The sequence below is a fragment of the Chenopodium album genome, chromosome 10, assembly GCF_948465745.1.
Source record: "Chenopodium album chromosome 10, dcCheAlbu1.1, whole genome shotgun sequence".
In the NCBI taxonomy this organism is placed as follows: domain Eukaryota; kingdom Viridiplantae; phylum Streptophyta; class Magnoliopsida; order Caryophyllales; family Amaranthaceae; genus Chenopodium; species Chenopodium album.
This window is the reverse complement of record NC_137843.1, coordinates 17,813,338-17,841,206: the sequence shown is the minus strand read 5'-3', so window position 1 is coordinate 17,841,206 and position 27,869 is coordinate 17,813,338. Positions and strand designations below refer to the sequence as shown.

Sequence of the window (27,869 nt, the reverse complement as noted above, 5' to 3'; positions counted from 1 at the left end):
ATAAGGTGCAACGATATATCATTAAGATTAAACAAACCAACTTGTTCATTAGCCAAATTTATACAATGCAAATGGCTAGAATAAGATACTTAGTAGATAGCACAAGTTCTAGAATCAGATAGATACACGATAACTATGAGGTGTGGCTTGTTTAACCTTATCAGCCTGACAGTTTATTTATCAAGTATCCATAGGATGGCACAATAAAACTAATGTTTTAAAGTAGGCATGGTTCTTACACAATACAATGCAGCAAAGCAAGCAACAACTGCCGAAACAATGAGTTTAGGTCGTCTAATCTTCATAACCTTTGATGATATCCAATTGCATGTGTATGCCCAGATCCAGTTGATTGCAAAATGGAATCCAAAAGTTCGATGAAATTTTGTCAAGGACATGCCCTAGGAGAAAGAAGATAACCAATATCAATTCTACAACTCTGGACAATCAAAGAAAAGAAAATTATATCTATAAGAAAATGAATTTATAGTCTAAAAGGAAACAGAATACAGTTATGCAATTTAGTTGTACACTATATCAGAATCATTAGATATTAGAGTCATATGATGAAACAACGTGATTATTTTCCTCTAATTCAGACATACTATTCAGCAAGTGTAAGAGCATTGCTTCTAACCTAGAGAGGTCAATGGACCTAGAAAATGGCATCCCTTTATTATAATTTGCTCAACTCGTCACAGAATGCTGCAATACTTTGGTTGAAAGTTTCTACAGAAAAGACCTGCATACCCTCAAACATATTTTGTTCGAATGAGTAAAATCTTCATCAGCCAGATAGACATATATTTGCCTTAAACATCTGGCCAAGTTTCCTATTGATCTGAAGATATATAACAATTATAATTGTAAAGATTATCATGTAGCAACCTTTTCCAATAATTGGATGGTGGAGCCCTGGAGGCGTATGCAAGTGCACACTGTGCATCTGATGAACATCAAACATAAAACCAAAGAACATGAAAACTACTGGGTAAAACAAAATAACATTTTATCCAATAAACATAATCTCCAATGATCATCTTAGTTGCTCTTACGTTCATTGGAGCTTATATTCAATGGAATTAGTCTTCATGTTCTTTGGTTTTTGGCTTGATGTGCAACGGATGCACAATGAGAACTGTGCATACACCTCCACCATCATATTTGTAAACCTTTTCTGTTCCTCATATAAAAATACTAATAGTGAAAAAATAAATTACAACATTTGCATTTTTATTTTAGATTTTTATTTTATTTTCCAATTTTTTTTTTTTTTTAAAAAAAAAAAAAAATAATAATAATAATAATAATAATAATAATAATAGTAATAGTAATAGTAATACTATAGTAATACTATAATAATAGTCTACAATTTATGGCATAAATTAATTTCCGTAATTTTGGGATAAGTACACAAGTGAACATTGGAATGGCATGGACAACAGTAAATAGAACTGTGGACATTACCTCAGGTAATTTGTAATGTTGAGCTAGATGCTCAACGTGGAGCCTCACATTTGATGCAGCAACAAACCATAGGACACGATCAACGTCTTTATATATAGTGGAAACTATGTCAAATAAAGTAGTACTGCCATTTTCTATGGCACTCAAGATTGAAGATTCTCTATCTCTGCGATTCCTGAAATCAGACTATACATTGTGAGAAAAATATGGTAAATGCTTTATATGTGAAAGAAGAGAATATTAAATGCAGTTCATACTTGAGATATCGACAAAGCATGTGTTTTGGCCACAGATTGACTCTCCCATGCATGGGAATCAAAGTGTTTGGAGAAAGCTCCAAGAATTTGTATGTCGTATTAAAGTATTCCTGCAAGAAAAATAAGCATTGGTGAGCTGATGAGATCAAAATAGTGTACCCTTTCAAGATGAACAATCCATTCCTGCAATGCAATGCAGGAAAGCATGGAAAAGCAAAAAAAAAAAAAAAAAAAAAAAAAAAAAAAAAACTATATATATAGAGGGACTTCCATAGTTAGTTCCTGCTAGTTGAGATCGACATGATATTTTTATCCGAAATAATCTTTAGTTTTTTCATCCTTGGCAAAATTTAAGGGCTTTCAGTAAGAGACAATAAACATTTGGTTCCCTATCTTTCTCAGGATAGATGGTTGTGACTTGTGAGAATGTGAGACTATTGAAGGTGCACCGTGCATGAAAACCAAGTAAATTCTTATAGAACTCAGGGTGAAAACAGAATATTTCTTATTTGGGTTCTGAGTATCAATGCAATATTACTTTGTGTCTAGTTTCCAAAATGCACAGGGTAATAGTTTTGCCGATCAATTTTAAGAAGTTTTACATGATGCAACAAGAGAGTCGTAAGTCTAACGCTTTTGATTGAGGATATAATATCAAAAATAAAAGGACACTAATGGAGTGGTGCAGAGAGCATGCCAAAAAGCAGGACATGAAATAAATTTTACGCTAATTATAAAAGATATTTTGTTTGGCACTTTGGCTAGAATTTTTTCAAGTCTAAAGCTTCCCTATGCAGGACATGAATTTCAGATAACCAATTTGGTTTTATGCCTGGAAGATCTACTAGGGAGGCAATCCATTTAATAAGACAAATGATGGAGTTTTATAGGGTAAAGAAGAAGGATCTTCTTATAGTCTTTATTGATTTAGAGAAGGCATATGACAAGGTGCCAAGAGAGATACTTTGGTGGGCAATGTTGAAGAAAGGTATCCCACGAAGGTATGTGGACCTAGTTAAGGATATGTATCGGGAGGTGTCAACAAATGTGAGGACATGTGGAGGGTTGACAAAAGATGTCCCTATTACAATCGGAATGCATCAAGGGTCTGCATTAAACCCTTTTCTTTTTGCAACAGTTTTAGATGAAGTAACTAGACCAATTCAAGATAAGGTCCCATGGGGTATGTTGTTCGCGGATGATATCGTTTTGGTGGATGAGACTAGGGATGGGGTTAATGCCAAGTTGGAGCAATGGAGGCAAAGGTTGGAATCTAGAGGGTTTAAGCTAAGTTGGAGTAAGACTAAATATTTGGTATGTCGTTTTGGCTCTCATAGGGGGACAAGCAATGAAGTGGTGAGTTTGGATGGAAAGAATTTGACCATGAGTGAATGTTTTAAGTATCTTGGGTCGATCATCCACAAGAATGGTGACATTGATCAAGATGTGGCCCACAGGATTATGTCAGGGTGGCTTAAATGGAGAGCGGCCACGGGAGTGTTATGCGACCCCAGCATTCCCTTACAGTTGAATGGAAAATTCTGCCATAAGACCAATGTTGCTCTATAGTACAGAATGTTGGGCTTCTAAGAAAGAGCATATTAAAAAGATGGAGGTTACGGAAATGCGCATGTTAAGGTGGATGTGAGGAAACACTTTAAGAGATAGAATCAGAAATGAGGTTATTCGCAAGAAAGTAGGTGTGGCAGGCATTGCAGATAAATTAAGGGAAAATCGTCTGCGTTGGTTTGGACATGTAAGATGGAGACCCGAGGGTGCACCGGTGCGAAGAGTGGAAGAGTGGGACCATGGAGGGATTAAACGAGGAAGAGGGAGACCAAAAATGACTTGGTTGGAGGGAGTGAGGAAGGATATGAAGTGCATGGATTTACGTGAGGATGAAGTTTTGGATCGTAAGGGATGGAGGAGAAAGATTTATGTTGATGACTACACGGAATAATCAAATTTGGTTCATGTTAGCCGACCCCACTTTTGGGATTAATGCTTTGATTGATTGATTGAAAGCTTCCCTAAAACCTAGTTCAAACAACCACATACCTCCAAAAACTCACATTCCCCTAAGCGTTAAGCTTGTTATTGGGGAAAATATATTGCATTACATGAGTAAAGGGAATCAGTACAGCTTTGAGAAAATTCTTATACTTCTTGTCATCTGTACACTTCATATTTCTGAAGTGATTCTGGAAAATATGACATGAAGCTCCGGATGAGATGGTCGACTGAGATCATGAGTTATGGAAATACGAGTGTCGCGTAAAGGAGGTGGGGGGGGGGGGGGTGGAGAGGTTAACCAAAACTTTCAAAAGCAACCTCTGTAGCATGAACAATTAAATATCACTCCACATTTAATGAAGGAATGAAAGGATATAAGCAAAGGATTAGCTGCATCATTAAAAGTCTCAACCCCTTGTTTAATCAGTGCACATTTTCTGTGATGTCTTCCCTTGACATCATCTGATACAAAAATATATTCTCACTCCTCTTCTTCCCTTCCCCATACTTCTTTGTCATTTTGTAGCTAGCCCAATAGCCTCAAAACATAAATAGCTTAAAGCTTCACTAATCTTTGTTACAACTTAATCCTTTTTTCTTTTAGATACCTTGGAAAGAGTAACTGAAATAAAACACTTGCTTTAATGCAAGTAAATCAGAATTTAAAATAAACATAAATAAATTAAAATAAACCCACAACAATCATTAGAAGAGATTTTATGCTGCCGCAAAAGTGGGCAGAACACTCAGCACAAATAATGAGAACAAAAACAAAAAAGGGTACAATACGTAATTAGCTTACTCCCATATTTCCACCAGAAAAAGCATCCAGAACCGCACTACCTTGCCTGCAACATCGATGAAACAAAAAAACTCTTACTACATCAGATGGTTCGAACATAATGACATAATATAACGAAATGCACTAGATATCATCATGAAAAGTTCAAGAAAAATCTTTCTTTTTTCCAATAAAAATCAAGAAAAGTTTCTACAACTTGATCATGAACCTTCGAATGTTTGTTTTATATAGAGTGCTAGAAAGTATATATAAGACATGCAATTGAATCTGAGGTAATTTTGCCTTGCTAGTCTGAGCTATACACTGGAGGAATTTCCAGAAGCAAATGCTCTAACTCACATAAACATGTAACAGAAACATATTCTTCAGTCGAACAAATTTAAAACAAAGATCTTGTGAATATAGTCTCTTTAAATTCCAAGGAAAACACTGCACAAGTGACTACAAAGTACCAAAAATATGAATATTTTACACATAAATTTTTCAAAATTAAATACCAAAGATTTTACAAAGAATATATTTAGTTCTGTTTAGTACCTATATGTAAGGGATCTAGAGCAATATTTCTAAACGTATCTACTTTGAGAGGACCTTACCCAACACAATGATCACCAACAATCAGTGAATGAGTATTGACATGGAGCAATGCCATATGACCATCCGTGTGGCCCTGTTATTGGAAGAATTAAAACTATCAAACTTGAAAATTATCATCTTTCATAAGGATAGAGGAACGCAGAAAAAGAACTAAAGCACAAACTACAAAGAATACAGATAGCATATTGAATTGTATCCAATAAATCATAAACACTAATTTATTTATATTATTGTGCACCTATGGGTAAATTCAATTGTTCGACATAAATCTCATTCCATATGTCTCATTGAGTAGAAGAGTGTCAGGGGCCTACAGTTTATTTGAAAAATGAAGCTTTGAACCCATTACAAAGTCCAATGACTTCAATCTTTGCATTATATATCATCAGTGACAATCATGAAGAAAATTAGTCATGCCAACAGTACACTACAAATTACCAGTATTTAGAACAAATTAGTCATAAGTTAGCAAAAGGACTAATTACAATATTTCTCTCAAAAATCAGCAAACAGGACAGCTTCAATCAACCTTTTTCCTTCTGAGCCTATTACTGCTTGCTAGAAATGAAAATGGGCTGGGCAAGGCCGATTTTGAGTCAGTCTGGTCTGGTCTTGAACAGACTGGCCCCAGGTCATGCTGTGCTATTCCTAAGCAGCTTCAGCAGGGCATGAACCAGAATCTGAACAATGCAAGGCCTAAACATGCCGGCATTCTCTCCTTGTTTGAGCCCAATTTTTCCAACTTTTTTGACAAAATCCAAAATCATAAAATTTACATCATTAAAATACAGTTCAAGTTTTTGGGTTTCCTCTGGGCCAGTTTTGTGTCAGAATACTCCGAACAAAAATTTGGACCTAAAACCCTAAACCACCTAGACCATGACTCACTTTGTCTGAACAGTACAAGACTTAAACATGAAGGTCTGGCTCTAGCCCATATTTTTCAAGCTTTTCCAACAAAGATTTTCAATTTACATACAAAAATTATAGTACACGTTTCTGGGTTCTACCTGGGCCAGTTTTGGGTCAGGATGCAACAGGGAAAAAAAAACAAAGAATATTTGGACCTAAAACCCAATATTACCCAGTCCATGACCCATCTGATCCTTGTTGTGGACTAAAAATCAAAAAAGTAGAATTGAGGAAGAAGATGCTCCCCAGTCTCAGCCCTAATCCAGCATGGTGGGTTTTACAGGTGGATTTGGATAATAGATGCTCCCCCAAAGATTATAAAATGACAAATAAATGTTTCCTGTGAAAAGCATGCAATGATAACTTCCTCATAAATGAAAGATTACATTAAAGTAAGGTGTTCGTAAATGCTCAAGAATTTTTGTAGGTTATTTATTATATGTAAAATGTGAAGGATCAGATTCAGGAGACCAGGGAGTACAATACTGTCCAAGATGCATGCCACACAGGTTACTAAGAGTATACCAAATATAGTCCCTAGTAGTAGAGAGGACCAAGGAGTGTCCATGAATTTCTTGTTCAATGACACTCAGTTTCAATAAATAAGGAGGTGTTAGTTATCCAATACAATACCGGGGCAAAAATGATTTGAAGTCGCTGGCCCCCAATATTTATTTCTTCCCCACCTGCAACTGATGTATACCCAAGAGACCAGTCATCTGCAGTCAAACAAAGTTGTTATAAACTTATAACACTTAAGATCTCCATGAAAGTATTTACAACTACAAATGAATAAACATTTGCATAGACCCTAAAAATAGAAGCACCTCTATAAAACAATAGATTACTAATTTTCCAATATCATTAATGTAGTGAAAGGATTTCTGAAATCCAGCAAACTGGCTCCCACTATCATCACTTAGAAGTTCTTAGCTTAGCACTACACGTGTTTTATTCACTTCAATCATAGATTTAGCTTAAATTTGGAATGCATGATCCATAAGTAACTAGCAAATAAATTCAGTCAATGACAAACTAGGTTGCACGGAAACGGATACGGTACAAAAACGGGTACGGGTACGGGAAACAGCAAAATAAAAATTCCAAAAAACGAGTATGGCATGGATACAGCAAAAAAAAAAAAAAAATAAATAAAAAATAAAAATTGATTTTAGAACTTTAAATTGATTTTTATTTGGAGTTAAAAAATGAATTATTTGGGTTTTAAATTGCATAATTGTAATTGATGACCATTAATAAATCAAAATCATATGTATACAATTTACAAAGCTTGTTTGTTTTGTTTACCCATTTCCAACAACAAAAAAACAAAACAAGCCCACCTGTCCTGTAAACACAGTAAAAAAAATATAACAGCAGTAATTTAAAACCTTCCAAACCCATTTCCTAAGTCCCAACTACCCCAAAAAGCCCTATACGTGACACCTGCCAACCTCATTACTGTCTCACTATTTACTTTAATTTTTTTTCACTTAGAAAAAAAAAAAAAATCAGATCTAAACTATCACCGGTGGTCGCCGCCTAGCTAGCACTACCAGGAAGTGAAAAAGAAACAAAAAAAAAGTTTTTTTTTTTTTTAAGGAAAAAAGATGAAGCGGTCGCTGGTGGTCGGCTACAGGTGGCTCTCTTCCCTCCAAATAATTGGGGGATCTTCAATTTTTACAGGCAAGTAAAGTGTTTTTTTTTTAAAAATGGGGTTGGGCTCTTTGTCTTGGGGACGTCCAAAAGGAGCTGAACCGTCCCTGATACGTCCCCAATTCTAAGCCTAGCCGTACCCAAAAACCCAAGTCATACCGCTGTTTATGGATACGCCCAGGGACATATTTAGGCCGTACCCGTACCCAATACGTCCCCGGTACGGGAAACGGCAAGAGTTAGCCGTATCCGTGCATCCTTGGCTACAAATATTCTAAATTTTATATGGGCTTGATCTTGAATCTAGAAAACAACACTATTAACATGTAGAGCTATAGGGGTGCAAAAACCTGCAAAAAATGTACCAACCCAAAACCCAAAAGGTGAAAGCCCATGTAATAGTCAGTATACATCTTATAATAAAGCTAATGTAATGTTAGCGTAGGAATTGAAAGGTCATGCGCTCCATGAAGCTTTATATAGTTACAGTCAATTCAGAATCTATATACAGCTAACGCCATGCAAAATACCGTTAGTGGGCCCCACATTGTATACATGTCGGTTATATATTGGATTAAAAAAAACAAAAAAAAAATGAAAAACCCTAAAATCCTAACACAGCCACTGCACTACCCAGCCACCGACACCGGTTCCACCTGCCCCCACCGCGCTACCCAGACACCGGCGCCGGTTCCCCAAGCCGACCACCTGAACAACGCACCACCCTAACCCCTAAAACGCCAGCCCCGAATCAATCGGTTTCTGGAAACGGGTTAGGGTTTAGGTGAGGGCGGTTTTTGGGTTGGTGTGGGTTGGGCTTTCAACGACACCTCTGGGGAGAGGATTTCGGCGACGATAGTGGTGATGTAGCTAAGGTAACTGGTGGCGGCGTGATGTAAGAGTTCATCGGTGTTTCAAGTTTGGTGGTAGGAGTTCGGCGGCGTGAGTGGTTTTTGGGGAGGGGAAGGCAAAATTCGGCGGCGTGGGGTGGCTTCGTCGGGTTCAGTAAAGGAGATGGGTGCCGACAGCCTGAGTTATAATGTCGACGGTAGAGGCAAGGTGACGCCGATGGTGGCGCTAGCTGGGTTAAGGGATTTTCTTTTATTTTTTAATTTTTTTTCTTTTTATTAATTCAATTTTTTAAACCTATAGGCTATTGACACGTGTCAAATTATGGGCTCCACTAACAGATTCCATCCAAGAATCCGATAAATGGTGGTGAAATCAAATTTGTGAGTTTTTTTTGTAGTGTTATAATTAAAGTTTTTTTTTTTTTTTTTTTTGTTGGGGTTATAATCAAAATTTGTGTTTTTTTTATGGTGTTATAATCAAAATTTGTGTTTTTTTATGATGTTATTTTCTAAAATTTCCTAAATAATAAGTACTATCCTAATATATAACTTTTATTATTTATACTCATGGAGATTGAGTTATTGATGGTTAAGCAAGCGAGACAAATGAAACAGGCTAAGTAAAAAAGAACGGAGGAAGTATGTGTTTAAGGAGTGGTGAGTCAGGATGCCTCTTATTTACATAATGTGAGCTTCATGCTTCTTTTTAGGTCCCCCTTTTTATAGTGCAATAAAAGATATCTATGTTGACTATGGACATTAGGAGGGCACAAAATCACATAGAAGTAGTAAATTTGGATTCTTAGGCCCTTAGCTATGCAGGCATCATGTTCAAATAGCAATGACAAGACAGTTTAGAACAAGATCCTCTCCAAATCCCTTAATGGAATAGACATGTCACGAACTGATGTTGCAGGGGCAAGAGAAAATAGGTCCAAATCAATCCCACTAAGGGCCTGTTCTGATTTACTGAACTGTACTGAATAGAGCTGAAATTAATTGTTTATGAGAGAAGGAAATTAGGAACTGAATAGAACTGATTGGAGCTAAACTCAACTAAATTGAAATTAAGCTGAACAAAACAGGCCCTAATTGCCACTGAGTACTTCTCTAAAATAACCTTAAAGCAAGAAACTACCATATACACCTGAATAGCAGTAAGCACATTCTTACATCTAGCAAGATAAGCAAAGACAAACAAGATAATATATATATATATATATATATATATATATATATATATATATATATATATATATATTTAGGGTTGAGATCAAATGAGGAGGATGAGAAGGAATCTTGATCGTACATTTAAATCCAACGATTCACATTTCACCTGTGCCAAATGCACATTTAGCAGAAAAACTTTGCACATTTAATTCAAAAGTTATGCATACTTAATTCGAAATTCATGCACATTTTTTTTCTTTAAAGGAATATTGCACATATAGCTTAAAAATTTTGCACATCTTTTACAAGAATAATGCGCATATAGCTAAAAATTTTGCATATTAATTTTTACTCTTTGATTTAATGTCCTATATTCAGATTGTGCACGACTCTCTTATTGCAGTAATGAAAATTCTTGTCAAGTCTAAGAGAAAAATAAATGTGGGAAAAGAGATGACAAGGAGGAGAGAGAGAGGAAGAGATACAGAAGGTGGGGAGAAAGAGATGACCACGAAGGAGAGAGAGAGAAAAATGGGGGAAAATTGTAGCTTCTTTTGAACTTTAATTTACCAGAAAAATAAAAGGGAACAATGATGAACATGGAGGATAGGGAAGAAGAGGAACACGGGAAGGAGAAGAAGAATTTTGGAAAAAGATTTTATATATTATTTATAGTTTTGCCATTAATGAATCATTAATAAAGACCATTAGATCATCTCATTTGAACACACCAGATTCCTTCTCATCCTTCTCATTATAACACCCTTCTCATTTGACCATATATATATATATATATATATAAAGCTTAACTTTTAGCCAGGCGACGAGACAGCGACACTTGGCGTTTCAACTTTTTGCTAAGTGTCGCGCCACGTAAGATAGAGTTATATAGAATTCAATTTGTAGGATTAAAAAATTAGTTTATAATTCTATCTTCAATCAAATTTGGATAGAATTTTATGATAAAATTGTTAATTTAGAGTTTTATTTCGATAAAGTACCAATATTTCATATGTACAAATTGAATTATTATTTTATTCAAAAAATAATTAGATTATAACTCTCATAAATTATTATATAAATTTATTTTTTATATCATAATATTTTTTTGGAGCGAAGGAATTAGTTCAAAATGCACCACATCCATTATTTATAATATATTCTAATCAATTTAGTTAATATATACTTCACAAGCTAATATAATTTTATTACTGTGTGTAGATTTGTCAATCGGGTCTTGTCACAAGTCATTTCGGACAGGGTCATTATTCCATGTTACAAGTCAAGAAATATTTTTCACCAATATTATTATTATTAGTCAATACATGTCTACTACATAGTTTAAATCATAACAAAAACACATCAATTCCTAACTAATTTTGTATCAATGATATATTTTAAAATTTGACATATAGATTAAAAATTTATCTTAAAATTCAATAAACAACCCGGGCACAAAACTAGTATATGTATATATAAACTATGAATGAGAAACAGAAACCCCTTCACAATGCAAATCCCTGAAAAGGACTTAACATTTTCACCCTTAACTTGAAGACAAATAAAAAATTCACCAACAAAAAAAAAAGCAAGAGAAGATCAGCTTACAGCTTACTACAAACCCCTTGTGGCCCCTAAGCCCTAACCACTTCAAAGGCTAACCAAAATAAGCAGCTTACAACAAGCCTCTCCAGGTTAGTATATACAAGGTGTGCTGACGGCGTGCTGCTGCCCAAAATCTTAGAAAAGGCCTAGGTGACATGTTTTCAATGAGCACTTAAGTACAAGGTCGCATAGTGTTAGCATTAACTTCATGTCTACAACGGTTTTTACACAGATTTTTTTTAAGAAATTGTGCCGCACATTTATGATGCACACACTTCACGCTCGTGCTTTGTTCCTAGGTTCAGACCCCTATCAGCTTAATGCACTTTCAGCCTTTTCAAACAATGCCCCAGATGGCCAGATCCACTTCCTCCACCTAATCCAAACCCTTCACACCCTATCACCTTATCATAGAACTGAGGTCGCCCTAACATATATCTTCTTAAAACCAAGCTTAATTCGAGCCTTAATATAACTTCAAGAAACATCATGAATTCTGGCGCTTACCAATTATCACTACAGCCATGTCCAAATTTGGCCTTAAAGCCACAAAAGCAAACTGGGTGACAGAGATAATAGACCCGGTTCAAGATAGATACAACTAAAGTATTATACCTCTTCAATGATACATGGGTAGAGAAGAATACCTTTTCCAATACGATGCATTGTGTTTTCGTGAGCCAAGAGAATTGCATCAGGGTTGCATTTTTGAATAGCCGACAAACCTGAACATATCCACAAAAGCAGCAAGTCAAATACAAATGACATGAAAATGCTGATCACTACAGCTTTCAGGAAATGCTTTGCTACAGACGTTTTGGAAACAGTACAACAAAGCATCCGGGTAAAAAAAAAAAAAAAAAAAAAAATCAGATGCTTCTTATACCATTCAGACCACACGATGGATAAGTATACTTATGTGACTCATATGCTAGCCTGGGGAACTGCTAAGCCAAGTAGCAAGCTCCAACAAATTTGATGCTCACAAACACCAAACAAGGCCAAGGAACAGGAAAAAAAAAAAAAAAAAAAAAAAAGGAAAAAAAAACAGGTTTTTATCCTGGATCAGCACTATACCTCCAGCAATCAACCACTCATGGATATTAGAAAGAATAAATAAAAAAGAACGTAGACGACATGCAATAGCACTTTCATGAGTTTCATCAACGGTGGCCATGTATGGCACCCAAATTATTTTCTTCTATCAGAACCAACTTTACTGAAATAAAATTTTGAAAAACATTGAAAATGACTTACCATCAACATGATCAGGATGATGATGTGCTAAGTTGCACGGAAACGGATACGGGGACAAAAACGGGTACGGATACGGGGACGGAATACGGCAAAATCAAAATTTAAAAAAAACGGGTACGGCTTGGATACGGCAAAAAATGAGCAAAATATAAATCCATGAAATATAAAAAAAAATAAAATAAAATAAAAATAAAAATAATCTATACAAACACAAATTATAGTACGGAGTACCATTTAAAACGGAAAAAGGTAAAAAAAAAAAAAGAAAAATACAAGTAATTGATTTCTACACCACTGACATCTATAGTGACTTCAAATAAAAAATAAAAAGAATCACATGCTGCTGTACTGTTTGTAAGATATTCCGTACTAGACTACTAACCAATATTAATCACATTATTCACGTAAATAAATAAAAAATAAAAAAAGAAATAAGAAAAAAAGAAAACAGAAGGTGCGAAGAAAGAGAAAAAAGAGAGCTAGAAGCAGAAGTGCAGAACAGAGAGAGAAGAAAGAGGAACAGTAACAAGTCGAAGCCTCGTTCGCCGTTGTCGGAGTAGTCGCCACTCGCCAGTTGCCTCCGGTCACCGTAGAGGATTGAATTAAGTCGCACCTCTAAGGGAATCGCTGTTCGCAATTGTTAGGGTTTTTGAGATTTGGGGGAAATCGAAAATTAGGTTAGTAATTCACTAATTTGGGGTTTTTTTTCTGAAAATTTGGGCTGAAATCCTAAGGAAACGTCAGAAAATGAGCCACGCCGTCCCCGATACGTATCCGAGCAAGAGGCTAGCCGTCCCCAAATTGGCTTGCCGTACCACTTTCGAAGGGGACGCCTTGGGGACGTTTCCAAGCCGTACCCGTACCGTACCCGTCCCCGAAACGTTTCCGATATGGGAGACGGCTACCATCTGACGAATCCGTGCATCATTGATGATGTGTAACAAACACGACCAGCTTTCTTGGTAAAGCTGTAATAACATCTGCAAGCTGACAAAAACAATGAGACAAGTCTGAGTATATTATGACCGTAGAAAAAAGCATAGATTATTCTTCTCATACCTACAGCTAAATAATCGAGCCATATTGTACAGATTCTGATGGTTGTCTAATGAAACAACATCTATATTGAGTAGACATGAGTAAGAACACATAAGTTGAAATTGAAAGCTTTAAACCGAGGTAGTTTTATCCACTTCACCTCCTTCAAAAATTACCTCACATCTTCAAGTTACAGATGGTTTTCATATACAAAGTATTGGATTTCTCTTTGTATACTTAAGTGAAAGAGAGATATCAACAGAGAATAATGGCTTTCCAAGGCTCTACAACCCACATGGTTATATCTTGACAACTAAGATCTATGTTCAAACTAATAAAGTTCTACTTTTGCCCAATTCAAAGTTTAACCAAACCTTAAAAAAAATATATTACAGTAAAATCTTGACAGAAAGTAAGGATCTTCACATAAAACTTCTCCTTATCCATTAAATTGAAAACAGCTAAAGTTTGCAACCTTTGCCAATGATAGTAAGGAAGATCCGTGATGTGAAGAATCAGACATAGAATGAAGTCAATAACTTCATGAATAAATATGATATTTGAACATCCTATGAGACCATGCAACTGATACTAGCCACATATTCATGTTACATGGTCCTTATTTTTTAGAGGGGGGGGGGGGGGGGTGTTAATAATTTTAGTCTTCCACCAGATGTCACTAAAACCGTTGATATCATACCTTCCAATAGAAAGAGAAAACAAGTAGATAGAGATCAACCAACTAAAGAATAATTATATAGATGCGAATAGCTACCCCTTAAAACTGTGAAGCAAGAGGGAGACATGATATTCCTCAAATTTCTCACAAATCCTCTACTAGTAAACTTATTTGCAAAGCCTTGCAATCTATGAGAAGCTATCAAAAAGTAGACAATATTAGGGTTTATGAATAAAAGGAATCCGAACTCGCTGACAACTCCCAATTACACAATATGTGAGATTTAGAGAATAACATACTGATCTTCCCTGAAACTTTGGCTAAGTTCATTTCACCTTGTTTTTGGTTATCTGAAATTTGAACTTATTTTTTCTGATTTGATTTGAACTGTTAATCCATAAGGGAATAATATATCAAATGAGGTCTCAAAAGTTTTGTATTAATGTGTATATTCCAAATATGTAATTTCCATAAATTTTTCTATATGGAATTATCCGATGTTTAATGACAAAAAAATTACAAATAAAACGATAAGGTCTTATATGAACTTATTTTTCTTGATCTGAACAAAACTTCTTTGTTTTTCTCTGATGTAGTCTGAAATAAGTAATAAGGCACTTATATAAGGTAAACTACACACAGCCTTTATGCACTTTATACATAATAGTTTTTCTTATTTACTCTAATAATTTTTTTATTAACTTCCACGGTGGTTTTGATGGATGATTTTCATCTATAAAAAGAACTACCCTACGTGGTCTTTAGTTTTATCAAATACCTCCTCCGTTTCTTTTTAGTTGACACATTTCTTTAGTCACGTTTGCCGATGCACAACTTCAACCATTCATATCTTTAATTACCGATAAACAAAAATTATGAAAAGTTGATATTTTGAAAATATACATCGTGACGAATCTAACAAGATCCACATGAGTACATGCCAATACTTTTCATTACATATAAAGCACAAAACACGGTCAAAGGGGAATATGTGAATAGTGCTAAAGTCAAAACGTGCCAACTAAAAAAAACGGAGGTAGTTCATCGGGACTTTCACCAATTCCATCACCCTAAGATTTAGTTTACTATGATTAATGAAACAATGTCCTTTTGTCAACAATCCCTCAGCTTATGAACACTACCTCCAACAAAAGAAAACGATTACAGGATTCTAAAAACTTATAGCAATATAGAATATTCTATGAAATATATCCCCATTTTCAACTCTCAAAATTCATGTGAATCACATTCATATGAAGCAATTGCTTATAGTATAAAGTCATACACACATTACAAGAGTGGGCTTTATCTTATGCTATATATTCAGTGGCGGATCCAGGAAGTGAGTCACACTAATGAATTATTGATTTAGGTTTTGGGCATGATTTCTGTCGTGATTACGATAACAGTTACGATGTTATATAACGGAATTAATGCAGATATCGCGGATATGATAACCAAATTTTAGTTTTATAACTTTATATATTTATTAATATAATTACTCGTGAATTTTAGAAATTAAATTTTTTCATTTTCTTATAGTAAAAAGTGTATTTTTTAACTTTAAATACTATTGTATTTTTTTGGCAGTAAAAGTACAACTGGTTAGTAGTACTACTAGTAGTAGTCAAAAGGTCAAAAGAAAAAACTAATGGTTTATAAGAGACACTTGTCCTATACCCACTTCCCTTACCCCCACCTTCCTGACAACTCACACCCCAACCTTCCCTAAATTGCTACTGTAATACCCTACCAGCTACCCTTCTTCTTCAAGCTAATCTCTGTCCTCCTCTTTTCTTTACTCTCTGTATTTCAATGGAGTCCAAGAAAAAATCGTGAATTCATGCAATGGAGTCCAAAAGTCAGTGACTCAATGGTTTGCTTCGTCACTTCATGCGTTTTCGTTTTTTTTTTATTATTATTATTCTTTTAAATTTTTTTTTATTAAATTTTTTTTTACTGCTGAGTCACGTACACCACTGTGCACCAATGTAGATCTGCCCCTGTATATATTTACAAAAAATATACCATGTTGGCATACGTGCAGTGAATTAATGAAAGTTCTTTCAGAATTAAGGTGTCTTAAGCTGAGTAGGCTTAAAGTATACCTCTTGATGCAACCGAGATTTGCATCCTGGATCTATTATTAGTGCATCTCCATGAGCAATAAAACCTTTACCGCTTTCCCTATTGGCAACAATCTGTGGAGCAATGACTACCAAGTTTGTAGTGGAAAAAGGCTTGCCAGTTCTACTTTCCATCGGTACAAGTCTAACACCCAGAGGATATTCCTGTAAAAGAGATTTAAGTAATTGACAAAACGTCATCAGAGAATGATTTCTACAGATTTACAACATCAACTGGAATTCGTGATAAGAGAGTCGACGGTATTAAAAGAACCAACACAATTACAGAAAAATGATCGAATACTTGCATGAGTTGATCTCTGTTTGAGACTGTATTCCGCAATAAAAGAAAACATAGCAAAATAAACTGCTTCATCAAAACAAATAAATAACAAAATATATACTAGTAAATTAGATTCAACCTGGTAATTCAAATTATGCGGAACATGCCACTTAGAATATTTAGAGTCATGTGGAAAACCATTAACCACCAAGGGCCCCATACGATAACTATCCTGTGTTACTTCGGAGAGCCATTTGGAGCAATTAGACCAGGACATCCACTGGCATGCCACTGCATATGGATTTGCTCAATAGAAAAGAAGAAAAAAGTTACTTATGAGAAAGTTATATGAGCTTCAGAAGTTCAGATACAACAAAAGTGTTTTATTATTCTATCAAGCTGGCCATAAATTAATAATATTTCCATAATTCATGCACTCATTAGCTATTTTTCTTAAATAATCTTTCCATCCCACATCAAAGTGGGGCAGAGGGACCAGTAGAGTATAATATCATAATTCACAATCATATTTGTAGCTATAGAAAATAAGAGCAGAAGGAAGAAGAACACATCAGTATTACATCCAATTTTTATCCGTAGTTGATTCCATTTTATGGAAAACCTTCTATACTATCTTACCCCACAATATCTTTACACCTTTCTATTCTCTCCATCTTCCCTTATCTACCTCTTTCTTACATCCACCCAACTTTTTAGCACATCTCTTTATCCATATTTTTCTTCCACTACCTCACCATTTTATAAATTTACTTTGATTTATGTACGTGACTACAATGAGAAAAACAAATAAAAATATAAATTAATAAATGAGGTAGTTAATTCTTGTATCTAATAAGGTAATAGCACTATAATTTTCGACTGTTTCAAGAATTTGTTCCTAGTCCTAAACTCCTACCTGACTATTACCGTGATCCCCAAGACAACTAAATTATATCAGATACAAGCCATTAGTACATACAAAACCCCATTATAAAGAAGAATGAGTATTCAGCATTATTCTCTCAGTTTGATACTATATGAAGCCAGCCATATGAATATGCTCCCATCACTTGCACAAGCAAATTCAACATTAATGCTTTGTTAAATAGAAAAGAAGGAAGGAAAAGGAAGGGGAGGGAAGGGAAGAAAAAGGGAGGGGAAAGGTGAGCTCGATTATTGCAATGAGCCCACAACCGCCTCCAATTACTCTGGCGCACGGCAGGAGACAAAGGCAGACACAGCAGCAGAGCAGCAATTCACCACAACAAGCACAAGCACCTTAGCAACAACGGTATTCTGATTGGCAGGGACTTTGGAGCTATTATCATCTTTCACTGTGGTAATTTAGCTAGCAGACAAGAAGTAGTAAAAGTAACAATTAAGGCCTTGGCCATGTTTGGGAGTACATGTCTAGTAGTATAAGTAGAGGGAACTAAGTAGAGGAAGGTATCCAGAAATTCTATGATGAAACATTGAGAGTTATGGCCTAAAGCCATTATCGTTGTACGAAGCTTTAAGCTGATTTATCTCAAACAACCTTCCGTTTAATTATCTATCTGTGAATATCCCACACACGTTGCATTCGGTATTAGAGCCACCATGGCGCCGACGGCTCCGACGGTGACAGTGGAACGAGTAGCCGCGTTAGAAGAGCGAATGGAAGAAATTCTTGAGAAGGTCGGAGATGGCGAAAACTCACTTCAATAGATCTATTGAAAAACCAAGAAGAAGAGGCTCGCAAGAATAGAGCAGCCATTGATGACGGGAGGCAGAAGCTAGAAGCACGAGTGGAGAGATTTCGAGAAGACCAGAATCAAGAACGCGTGGATGAAAGGGAACCAAGACAAGTTCTTTGACGAGATTAAAGCAATGATGACGAACCTGCAAAACAAAGGCAACCGACTTTTCACGGCGGAGGATGAAGTGGAGCAGCCACTGGGTGCAGGAGGTTTTAACGAACCACCAATCGGCTCAGGTGGACTCGGTGGCCTCAGGTTCGGAAACTGGGAGATTCTGGGAGATTCCAGAATTTCAATCAAGATCAACAAGACAGCCGAGGAAACTGGAAGTACAGGAAGCTAGAGATGCCGACATTTGACAGAACTGACCCAGATGGGTAGATTCTTCGGGGAGAGCAGTACTATCAATTTTACCGGCTGTCGGAGTCGGAGAAGCTTCAGGCGGCCGTCGTTGTGATGGATGGTGATGCGCTACGCTAGTGTCAGTGGGAGAGCAGGCGCCGACCATTGATAGGGTGGGAGGACCTTAAGAACCGAGTCCTTAACCAGTTCCGACGAGTTAACGCCGATAGCCTACATGAACAATGGCTAGCGGTGGAGCAGTCTACCACCGTCGTCGATTATCGGAGGGCCTTCATAGAAAAAGCATCACCTCTCCCAGACATACCTGAAAGTTTGATGAAGGGTCAGTTTATCAATGGCCTTAAGGAGGAGATTAGGGCGGAGATCCAAATGTTGAACCCGCTGACCCTAGAGGATGCCATGGATCTAACCATTCGGGTTGAAGAGAGGAACCGGGTCAGCCAGGCAAGAAAACAGGTGGGGCTTTCTCCAAGACCGTACTCGTATTTTAATAGGAGCCCAGCATCTACCCTATTTGGAGCTGGCCGGCCCAATTGATGCCCACAAGCAACCAACCCTTTAACTCAACCAAGCCCAGTCCACAAAACACCTTTTCACATAATACCCAAACCCCTCAGAGTTTGCGGCCTCCGTTAATTTCCAAACACCCACCTACCAAAATCGAACTAATCCTAGTGCTTCCCGATTCAGTGGAGTGGTGAGAAGGTTGACGGAGAAGGAAATACAAGACAAAAAGGCCAAGGGCCTGTGCTTCAAATGTGACGGCCGATGGACGGGGCTCAACCATGTGTGCGCGACGAAGGGGCTGAGTGTCCTGCTAGTCGAGGAAGACGAGGAGGAGAGAAACGGTGAGTTTACTGCCCTTAAACCGCCGGAGGTCGAGGAGGAGGAAGAGGAGGAAAACTCGGCCGCCATCTCATTGAATTCGTTGGTTGGCATTTCTAACCCAAAAACCATGAAACTCACTGGCGAACTATACGGGGAGAAGGTGGTGGTGATGATCGATCCCGGAGCCACCCATAATTTCACATCATTTCGGGCGGTGGAGAAATTAGGAATACTGGTGATCGGTGAGGGTACCTTTGGCGTGTCCTTGGGAAACGGAGAAGTTATAAAAGGGCAAAGGCAATGTTTTGGAGTAAGGTTGAAGCTCAATGAGGATCTGGTTATAGAAGAGGATTTTTTACCACTTGAACTGGGTAACTCGGACGTTATATTGGGTGTGCGGTGGCTCGAGAAGCTCGGGGGCCGTGGTGACCAATTGGAAGTTGCGGGAAATGAGCTATGAGACGGGTGGTGAAACGGTGAGAATCAGAGGGGATCCCAGCTTGGTTCGGACTCGGACTGGCATTACACTGAAAGCTATGATCAAAACGCTACAAAAACAGAAGGAAGGCCTACTAATTGAGTGTAGCCGAATGGAAGGGGAAGAGCAACATCAAGGGAGTGAAATTCCTGAATTTTTACAGGGGGTGTTGGAGGAGTTCAAGGTGGTGTTCGAAAACCCAAGGGGTCTGCCACCAAAACGGGGGCATGAACACGCCATCATCCTCAAGGATGGCAGTAACCCAGTTAGCGTTCGCCCCTACCAATATCCGCAATTTCAGAAGGACGAGATTGAGAAGTTGATTGGGGAGATGCTCGAAGCAGGGATCATACGGCCTTCCACAATTCCCTTTTCAAGCCCAGCGCTCTTGGTTAAAAAGAAAGACAGCTCGTGGCGGTTTTGTGTGGATTACCGAGCCTTGAACAAGGAAACCGTCCCCGACAAATATCCAATTCCCGTGATAGACGAGCTCTTAGATGAATTGAAGGGGGCACAAATATTTTCGAAGCTCGATCTCAAAGCCGGCTACCACCAAATTCTTGTGAGGCCGAAGGACATCCACAAAACGGCGTTTCGAACCCACGAAGGCCATTACGAATTCTTAGTAATGCCCTTCGGTTTAATGAACGCCCCGGCCACATTTCAATCCCTAATGAACGAGGTATTCCGATTTTATTTTCTTTGACGATATTCTCGTGTACAGCCCTAGTGAACGAGAACACAGGAAGCACTTGAAGGTGGTATTGGCGACCCTTAAAAGTCATACCTTGTTCGCCAATCTCAAGAAGTGCGAGTTCGGCAAGGAGAGTGGCATATTTGGGCCACGTGATATCAAGCGAGGGCGTGGCTGTAGATGAAGAGAAGGTGAGAGCAATGGTCAGCTGGCCTACTCCTAAGTCTTTAAGGGAGTTGAGAGGTTTTTTGGGGCTCACAAGGTATTACCGCAAATTCATACACCATTATGCCCAAATCGCTCAACCCTTAACAGAGCAACTCAAAAAGGACAACTATGCTTAGTCTGAACTAGTAGGCTGAAGGAAGCCATGACATCCGCGCTTAATGCCTGATTTTAAGAAGCCATTTCTGGTGGAAACTGATGCCTCAGGGTTCGGCCTGCCTTGGAGCTGTTTTAATGCAAGAAGGCAGACCTGTAGCCTTTTCCAGCAAGGTGTTGGGGCCGGGAGGTCGAAGCAAGTCCATATACGAGAAGGAACTTATGGCGGTGTGCTTGGTCGTTCAAAAGTGGAAGCATTATCTCTTGGGACGAAGGTTTATTGTTCGAAGTGACCAACAAAGTTTGAAATACATCACCGAACAAAGGGAAGTGGGCATGGAATACCAAAATAGGGTGAGGAAACTAATTGGTTTCGATTTTGAGTTACAATACAAACCGGGGGTTGCCAATAAGGTGGCCGACGCCTTGTCAAGGAGGGGTGAGAATGAAACAGAACCAGGATGTGGGGCCCTAATTGCGGTTCAAGGCTTGAACTAGGAGTCCCTTAAGAAAGAGATACAGGAAGATGCTTCAATTCAGAAATTACAGCAAGAGGTGGAAAATGGCGAAGGGGGAAGAGGTTACACAGTGGAGAACAGCCTGCTATTGTACAAGAGGAGATTGATTATTCCCGAAATTCAAGTGCAAGGGAGACCTTACTTAAGGCTTACAACGACTCACTGGTGTGGGTCACACCGGCGATACCAAAACGTACCTGAGAATGGCCGGGTAGTGGTTTTGGGTTGGAATGAGGCGTGACGTGTCGGAGTACGTTCGGAATTGCGTTACCTGCCAATGCAATAAACATTCGCAGCAACTGTCGGGTTGTTACAACCGTTGCCGATCCCGGAGAAGGTGTGGGATGATATTACAATGGACTTTATCGAAGGCCTGCCGAAATCGAGGGGTATTGATACCATATTGGCGGTGGTGGACCGACTATCTAAGTATGCCCATTTTATCGGACTCCGTCATCCATTCACAACGCAAGGGGTGGCTGAAGTTTTTGTTAAGGAGGTTGTCAGACTCCATGGGGTACCCAACAACATTATTACGGATCGTGATCGAATTTTTATAAGCAAATTTTGGCGTGATATGTTCCGGCTACAGGGCACCCAACTTCGGAGGAGCACTTCGTACCACCCTCAAACTGAGGGGCAGTCAGAGGTGATGAACAAGCGGCTGGAGACTTACCTAAGGTGCTTCGCAGGAGAACAACCTAAGGCATGGGTTGTGAGGCTTCCTTGGGCCGAGTACTCCTACAATACGGCAGTTCATTCTTCCACGCACATGTCCCCTTTCAAGGTCCTCTATGGCAGAGACCCTCCCAAATTACTACGGGTTGGTTTGGGTCAAACGACTGTAGATTCGGTGGAGGAACTCTTACAAGAAAGACACGTGATGTTAGACGAGCTCAAATTTAATTTGGTCCGTGCACAACAAGTGATGAAAACTAATGCGGATTTGAAGAGAAGAGAGATGGAATTCCAGGTTGGGGATTGAGTATTCCTTAAGCTACAACCCTATCACCAGCGGTCACTAGCAAAGAGATCCTTTGAAAAATTAGCAGCTCGGTTCTATGGGCCATTCGAAGTGATAGAGCGTGTGGGTAAGGTAGCCTATCGGCTGCTACTACCGGAGGAGTGTAAGTTGCATCCCGTTTTTCATGTATCCCAGTTGAAACAGGAAAGGGAAAATATTCCAAGCTCCCCTACCATTCCCTCTCAAATTACCCCAAAACAGGAACTAGTGGTAGAGCCGGAGAGTGTGCTGGACTGTAGGCCGAAATTGGGCCCAAAGGAAGGGCTGGATGTACTCATTAAGTGGCGTGACCTGCCTGAGTTTGAGTCCACATGGGAGGATGCTGCTTCGATCACCGTTCACCTTGAGGACAAGGTGGCACTTCTGGGGGAGGGTTGATGTGTCCAATTTATATAGTATTTTACCCCCGTCCCTTGGTCATAATTAGTAGTGTTTTTGGCTCTTTAGAGCCACTTTTATTACTAATTGGTGTTTTCTAGTGTTTTTATAGTTTTGCTTGAGTTTTGTAGGAAATTGCATCTTTGGAGCGTTTTGCGGGTTTTTCATGGAGCAACTACGGACATTAGGAGGACACGACCATCTTTGAAGCCCAGGACCGGTTAGAGCCGGTGATTAAGGGCTCGGTGTGTGATACCGGGGCATTTGGACCAAGTATTTAAGACCCGAAGAGGAAATCCGAATTGGGCCGAAGAATCAAGCCCAATCGAAGTCCAAGCCTCGAGGAAGAGACCGAGCCCGATCGGGCAGGCGCGTAGTCAGAGGCATCAGGAAAGGCGCGCCCGATCGGGTGAGCATTAGCTCGATCGGGCGCGGCTACCCAGGAGTTGCGAAGAAAAAGGCGGCCCGATCGGGCGCGTGTTTTTGAGGGTTCAGATTTGCCGAATTCTTAGTTTTTAATTAGGATTGTTTTTAGAGTTGTTTAAGTACGATTTTAGTACGGAATCTTGGTTTTACCTTCTCTTTTAGACTTTCTCTCTCTACTTAGATTGTTTTCTCTCTAAAATCCTCTCAACTTTGTTCTTGCTCAACTTTGTAGTTCCATTGATTTTGGTAACGATTTCTTCTCTATTAATTTCAGCAATTTTATTTCTTTATTCTCTTATGGCTTATTTAATTGTTTTCTTTAGTTTAGATTTAATTATGAGTAAGTAGTTTTATTTCTAGGGTTTATGGGGATCCAATAAATAATATGAAGGGGTAATTTATGATTGTTGATTGTCAATGCTTAATTATTTTCCTATTGATTGATTTAATGCTATGCAATTAGGTTTGGCCATATTTAATTGTATGAGTTTAGCAATATTTATTCGAGATGAGAATTGATGTTTAGGCTTAATTTCAATAGACGGACTAATTTATAAATGGTTAAGTCGAGATTCGAGAGATGAGATTTAATACCGGTAAATTAACTTTGTGATTGTAATACGTAGCGAAAGCCCTTTATGATCTGTTTAATTGATGCATTGATGATTGATTGTTATGTTTTACCCTGAAATATTGTTTATTGGTGAACCTATGCCCTAGGCTTTTCTTTCATTGATTTACCTCTTGCTTTTATTCCTTCCTACTCTTACTTTTAGTAGTTTAATTACCCTTTTAATAATAATTTGGTTACTTGATAATTTAGATTACTTTTAATTAATTAGGAATAAATTGCCTTGTTTCCCTGTGGTTCGACCCTTCTTCCCTATCTATATAGTTAGTGGATTTAGGTTTTATTTTTGATTGGCTGAATACGACTTGAGCCTGTCAAGGGTATTGCAATGAGCCCACAACCGCCTCCAATTACTCTGGTGTACGGCAGGAGACAAAGGCAGACACAGCAGCAGAGCAGCAATTCACCACAACAAGCACAAGCACCTTAGCAACAACGGTATTTTGATTGGCAGGGACTTTGGAGCTATTATCATCTTCCACTATGGTAATTTAGCTAGCAGACAAGAAGTAGTAAAAGTAACAATTAAGGCCTTGGCCATGTTTGGCAGTACATGTCTAGTAGTACAAGTAGAGGGAACTAAGTAGAGGATGGTATCCAGAAATTGTATGATGAAACATTGAGAGTTATGGCCTAAAGCCATTATCGTTGTACGAAGCTTTAAGCTGATTTATCTCAAACAACCTTCCATTTAATTATTTGTCTGTGAATATCCCACGCACGTTGCAATTATCCATGTGCTTAAGAGAGGAAAAATGGATCCCTAATGTGAATGTGAAAAGGTCCCTAATAATTACTCCAATTGATCTTCTTAATTGTTGGTTGTGGTTTATTTTGTAGGTAAAATTGACCTCAATAGTACATTGTATGTTAATATTGTGGGTTTAGTAATGTTATGGGATTATGGGTTGCTAGAAATTATGTTAGGGTTTTATTACAATTAGGGTTTCATGTTAGTCTAATACTCCCTCCATCCCAGAATACTTGACATGTTACTAAATATGGAATGGGACCACTAATAAAAAATATTTTCCTATACTCTTTTTGGGACCACAAACCCAAAACCCAATCCTGCATTTTCTCTCTCCTCACTATCCCCACTTCCCCCACTTTTTATTTTTTTACAATATAAAAATACAAAAGAGAATCTTTTTATATATTAAAAAAAAAACAAATGTTTTGAATGAACCCACTTGTAGTTTTCTTAAACTAAGTGTCCATCCCAACGTCCACGTTCCAAGTATGGGACGGAGGGAGTAACCATATATAAGGGGAATTGTACTACTTTATTATTTATAATAAAAATTGAGGTTAAGATTATTAATTGAATACCTCATTCAAGAGTGGTCGAAGGGATTCAAAAACCAATTCGTTCTTTAGCGTATTTTCTATCGATTACGTTTATTTTAGAATAAAGATTCATATATTTGGGTCTAGGTTCATATCAATCCCACTCTTTCTTTCCCCTTCCTCCACCCAATCCATTACCTAAAGAAGAGATATTGTCCTCCTCCCAATCTCTTCCCTTCTTTTCCTTCTATTTCCTTCTATCCATACAATGTGTAATTTAGATTTATATAATGTTTTTCCAATCTCAACAATGTAATGCCATTGATCAGTACATCATCTAATTGAACTAACATATCAGTTTTTGTTATGTTTATTTCAGTTTCAGGCAATCAATACACACAAAGTGGAGGCACGGAGAATCTAACTATCTAAGCATGACCACCAATCCACCATACTCATAACATCAACACACAACTCCCCAGGTACATCCTGGCATGACAAACTAAATAATCCACAGCAAACATTAAAAAAGAACTATTAAAACCACGAAATACTCCACATTGCACCACACTAAGCTCAACACCTATATTATCAATCACAAATTGTTCCATTGTCCTGGTTTACTTTGCAATACAGAAACTGTTACCCCCGACATCCCAGTTTAGTTGTCACATAGCTAGTCCAAATCGCAAAATCGACATAACTATGGCATAAATTCTAACCACAAACATTCTAATTATGCAAACAAAAAAAGGGTTTGGACTAACCATCACAACTATTATCATCAACTCCATAGTAGCCGGTTATAAAAACCGTATGAATCGGAGGTCCCGGTCCGAATTCAGGCTCTTCCACAAACTTCCAGAACTTCCACTGCCCTTCAACCAACCTCTCAATTCCAACCTGATCCGAAACCTACAAACACAAACCACTCATAAAAATTAACCATTCAATTTCAACCAAAATTAAACATACCAATAATAAATCAACAATTTCCAATTTTCCACTTAAAAATGATCATTAATACCTGATTTAAAGCCACACCCAGGTCAAATTTCTTCAAATCAAGTTTAGCAGAGCATAATTCAGCTCCTTCAACTTGAATTTCCGATTCACCTTGTAAAATACTCAATTGAACAGAAGGAAAATCCCAAAGATCAGAATCAATGTAAGAATCATACTCTTCAATTCCGAATTTGCGAGGTCTAATTTGCTTGACTACGAGAAATTCCTCATCATTTAAAGGGTTTTTGATGATCACAGCTAGTTTGTATATTGACATTGTTGATTACAAAAATTAGGGCGAATGATTTAGTGTAATTAAATTGGGGATTTTGCCATGAACAAATTTGATGAAGTTTAAGAGAGTAGTTGAGGAAGAAAGTATTATGGGAATATGGGATAGTGTAGGGCGAGGTTGGTGAGCAGATAATTAATGGCGTGCTTTTATAGGTTTGGTAGATTTTTCAACTGTTTTTTTTTTTAAGAAAAAATGGGAATGTTAAAAATGAAAGGGGGCATGAGGAGGACATCTCAGTGAATTCAGAAATGGAAGTAGAGCTGGGCATGGGCCGGGTCAGCACGCGGGCGGCCCGGGCACGGCCCGAGGATGGCCCGGCACGGCACGGCCCGCTGAGTGGCCCGGCCCGGCACGACGGCACGCCCCTCGTGCCTCGTGCGGGCTGCGTTAAAAAAAAAAACAAAAAATGGCACGGCCCGGCACGAGCCCGTGAAATGGCCCGTCGGCACGGCCCGCAGCACGGCCCGTGGGTAACGGCTAGTTGGCAGCAGCTCTATTTCCCTCCAACGGCTATAAACGACTCTATTTTCACCTATAAATACCACCCTCAACTTCCAATTCTTTCCACAACGGCATGGAATATGTTATATTGTTATTTAATTTTTGTCTAATACTTATATAGTTATATGAATAATATGATATATAGTAAATTATGAATGAACAATAAATATTAATATAATTTAAACAATATTTAATATAACTTAACTCCATAAAAAATTTAATAATTATTAAATTCAAATATTAAATTGTATAATTATTCAATTCAATTTTTTCTTTCATAAAAAAAATTCAAGTTTTTTTAAAGTTTTTTTTAATTGTTTTTTTTAAAAAAGAAAAAGAAAAAAGAGTAAGCCGTGGGTCGGCACGGTGGCCGGCACGACGGGCGGCCCGGCACGGCACGACCGGCACGGTGGGCCGTGCCGTGCCGTGGACAGGGGAAGCTTGAAGGCCGGCACGGCACGGCACGGCCCGCCTCCACCGTGGGCCGGCACGGCCCGACACGACACTGTTCATGGCCCGTCTAGGCACGGCCCACGGTAGGCCCGGCACGGCCCATGCCCACCACTAAATGGAAGTCTGTATATTGGGTTTTTCTCCGGCTTTCGGGTTTCTCGCGGTAAATTTGTCTCTTATATCTACCTGTTAGGCTGTTACGAGTAATCTTC

The 27,869-nt window shown here is 38.2% G+C and overlaps 1 protein-coding gene across 3 annotated transcripts; it reads right to left on the bottom strand.

Annotated features, from left to right (window-relative positions):
• On the bottom strand, positions 1-26,837 carry LOC145562313 (uncharacterized). 3 transcript variants are annotated; one of them, XM_081622546.1, is made up of 15 exons: positions 26,431-26,837; positions 26,171-26,318; positions 16,853-17,004; positions 16,413-16,595; positions 13,526-13,574; positions 12,588-12,614; positions 11,978-12,055; positions 6,682-6,767; positions 5,136-5,209; positions 4,540-4,585; positions 1,725-1,834; positions 1,468-1,642; positions 889-946; positions 638-742; positions 264-401 (listed from the first exon to the last, which is right to left on the bottom strand). In XM_081622546.1, the coding sequence occupies exons 1-14, from the start codon at positions 26,683-26,685 to the stop codon at positions 696-698; spliced, it is 1,488 nt and encodes a 495-aa protein (XP_081478672.1). In that variant the 5' UTR covers positions 26,686-26,837; the 3' UTR covers positions 264-401; positions 638-695. The 3 variants fall into 3 exon arrangements, with proteins under 3 accessions (XP_081478671.1, XP_081478672.1, XP_081478673.1); XM_081622547.1 differs by lacking the exon at positions 889-946 and having other exon boundaries at positions 26,431-26,836; XM_081622545.1 differs by lacking the exons at positions 638-742; positions 889-946 and having other exon boundaries at positions 1-401; positions 26,431-26,836.
• Positions 26,838-27,869: the final 1,032 nt, after the last annotated feature.

Coding starts and splice junctions, on each gene's coding strand:
- LOC145562313 (XM_081622545.1), bottom strand. CDS start 26,685: ATGTCAATATACAAACTAGCTGTGATCATCAAAAACCCTTTAAATGAT. Junction 12,056..12,587: donor TCATCCTGATCATGTTGATG/GTAAGTCATTTT, acceptor GGATATGTTCAG/GTTTGTCGGCTATTCAAAAA. Junction 1,643..1,724: donor ATGCTTTGTCGATATCTCAA/GTATGAACTGCA, acceptor GTCTGATTTCAG/GAATCGCAGAGATAGAGAAT.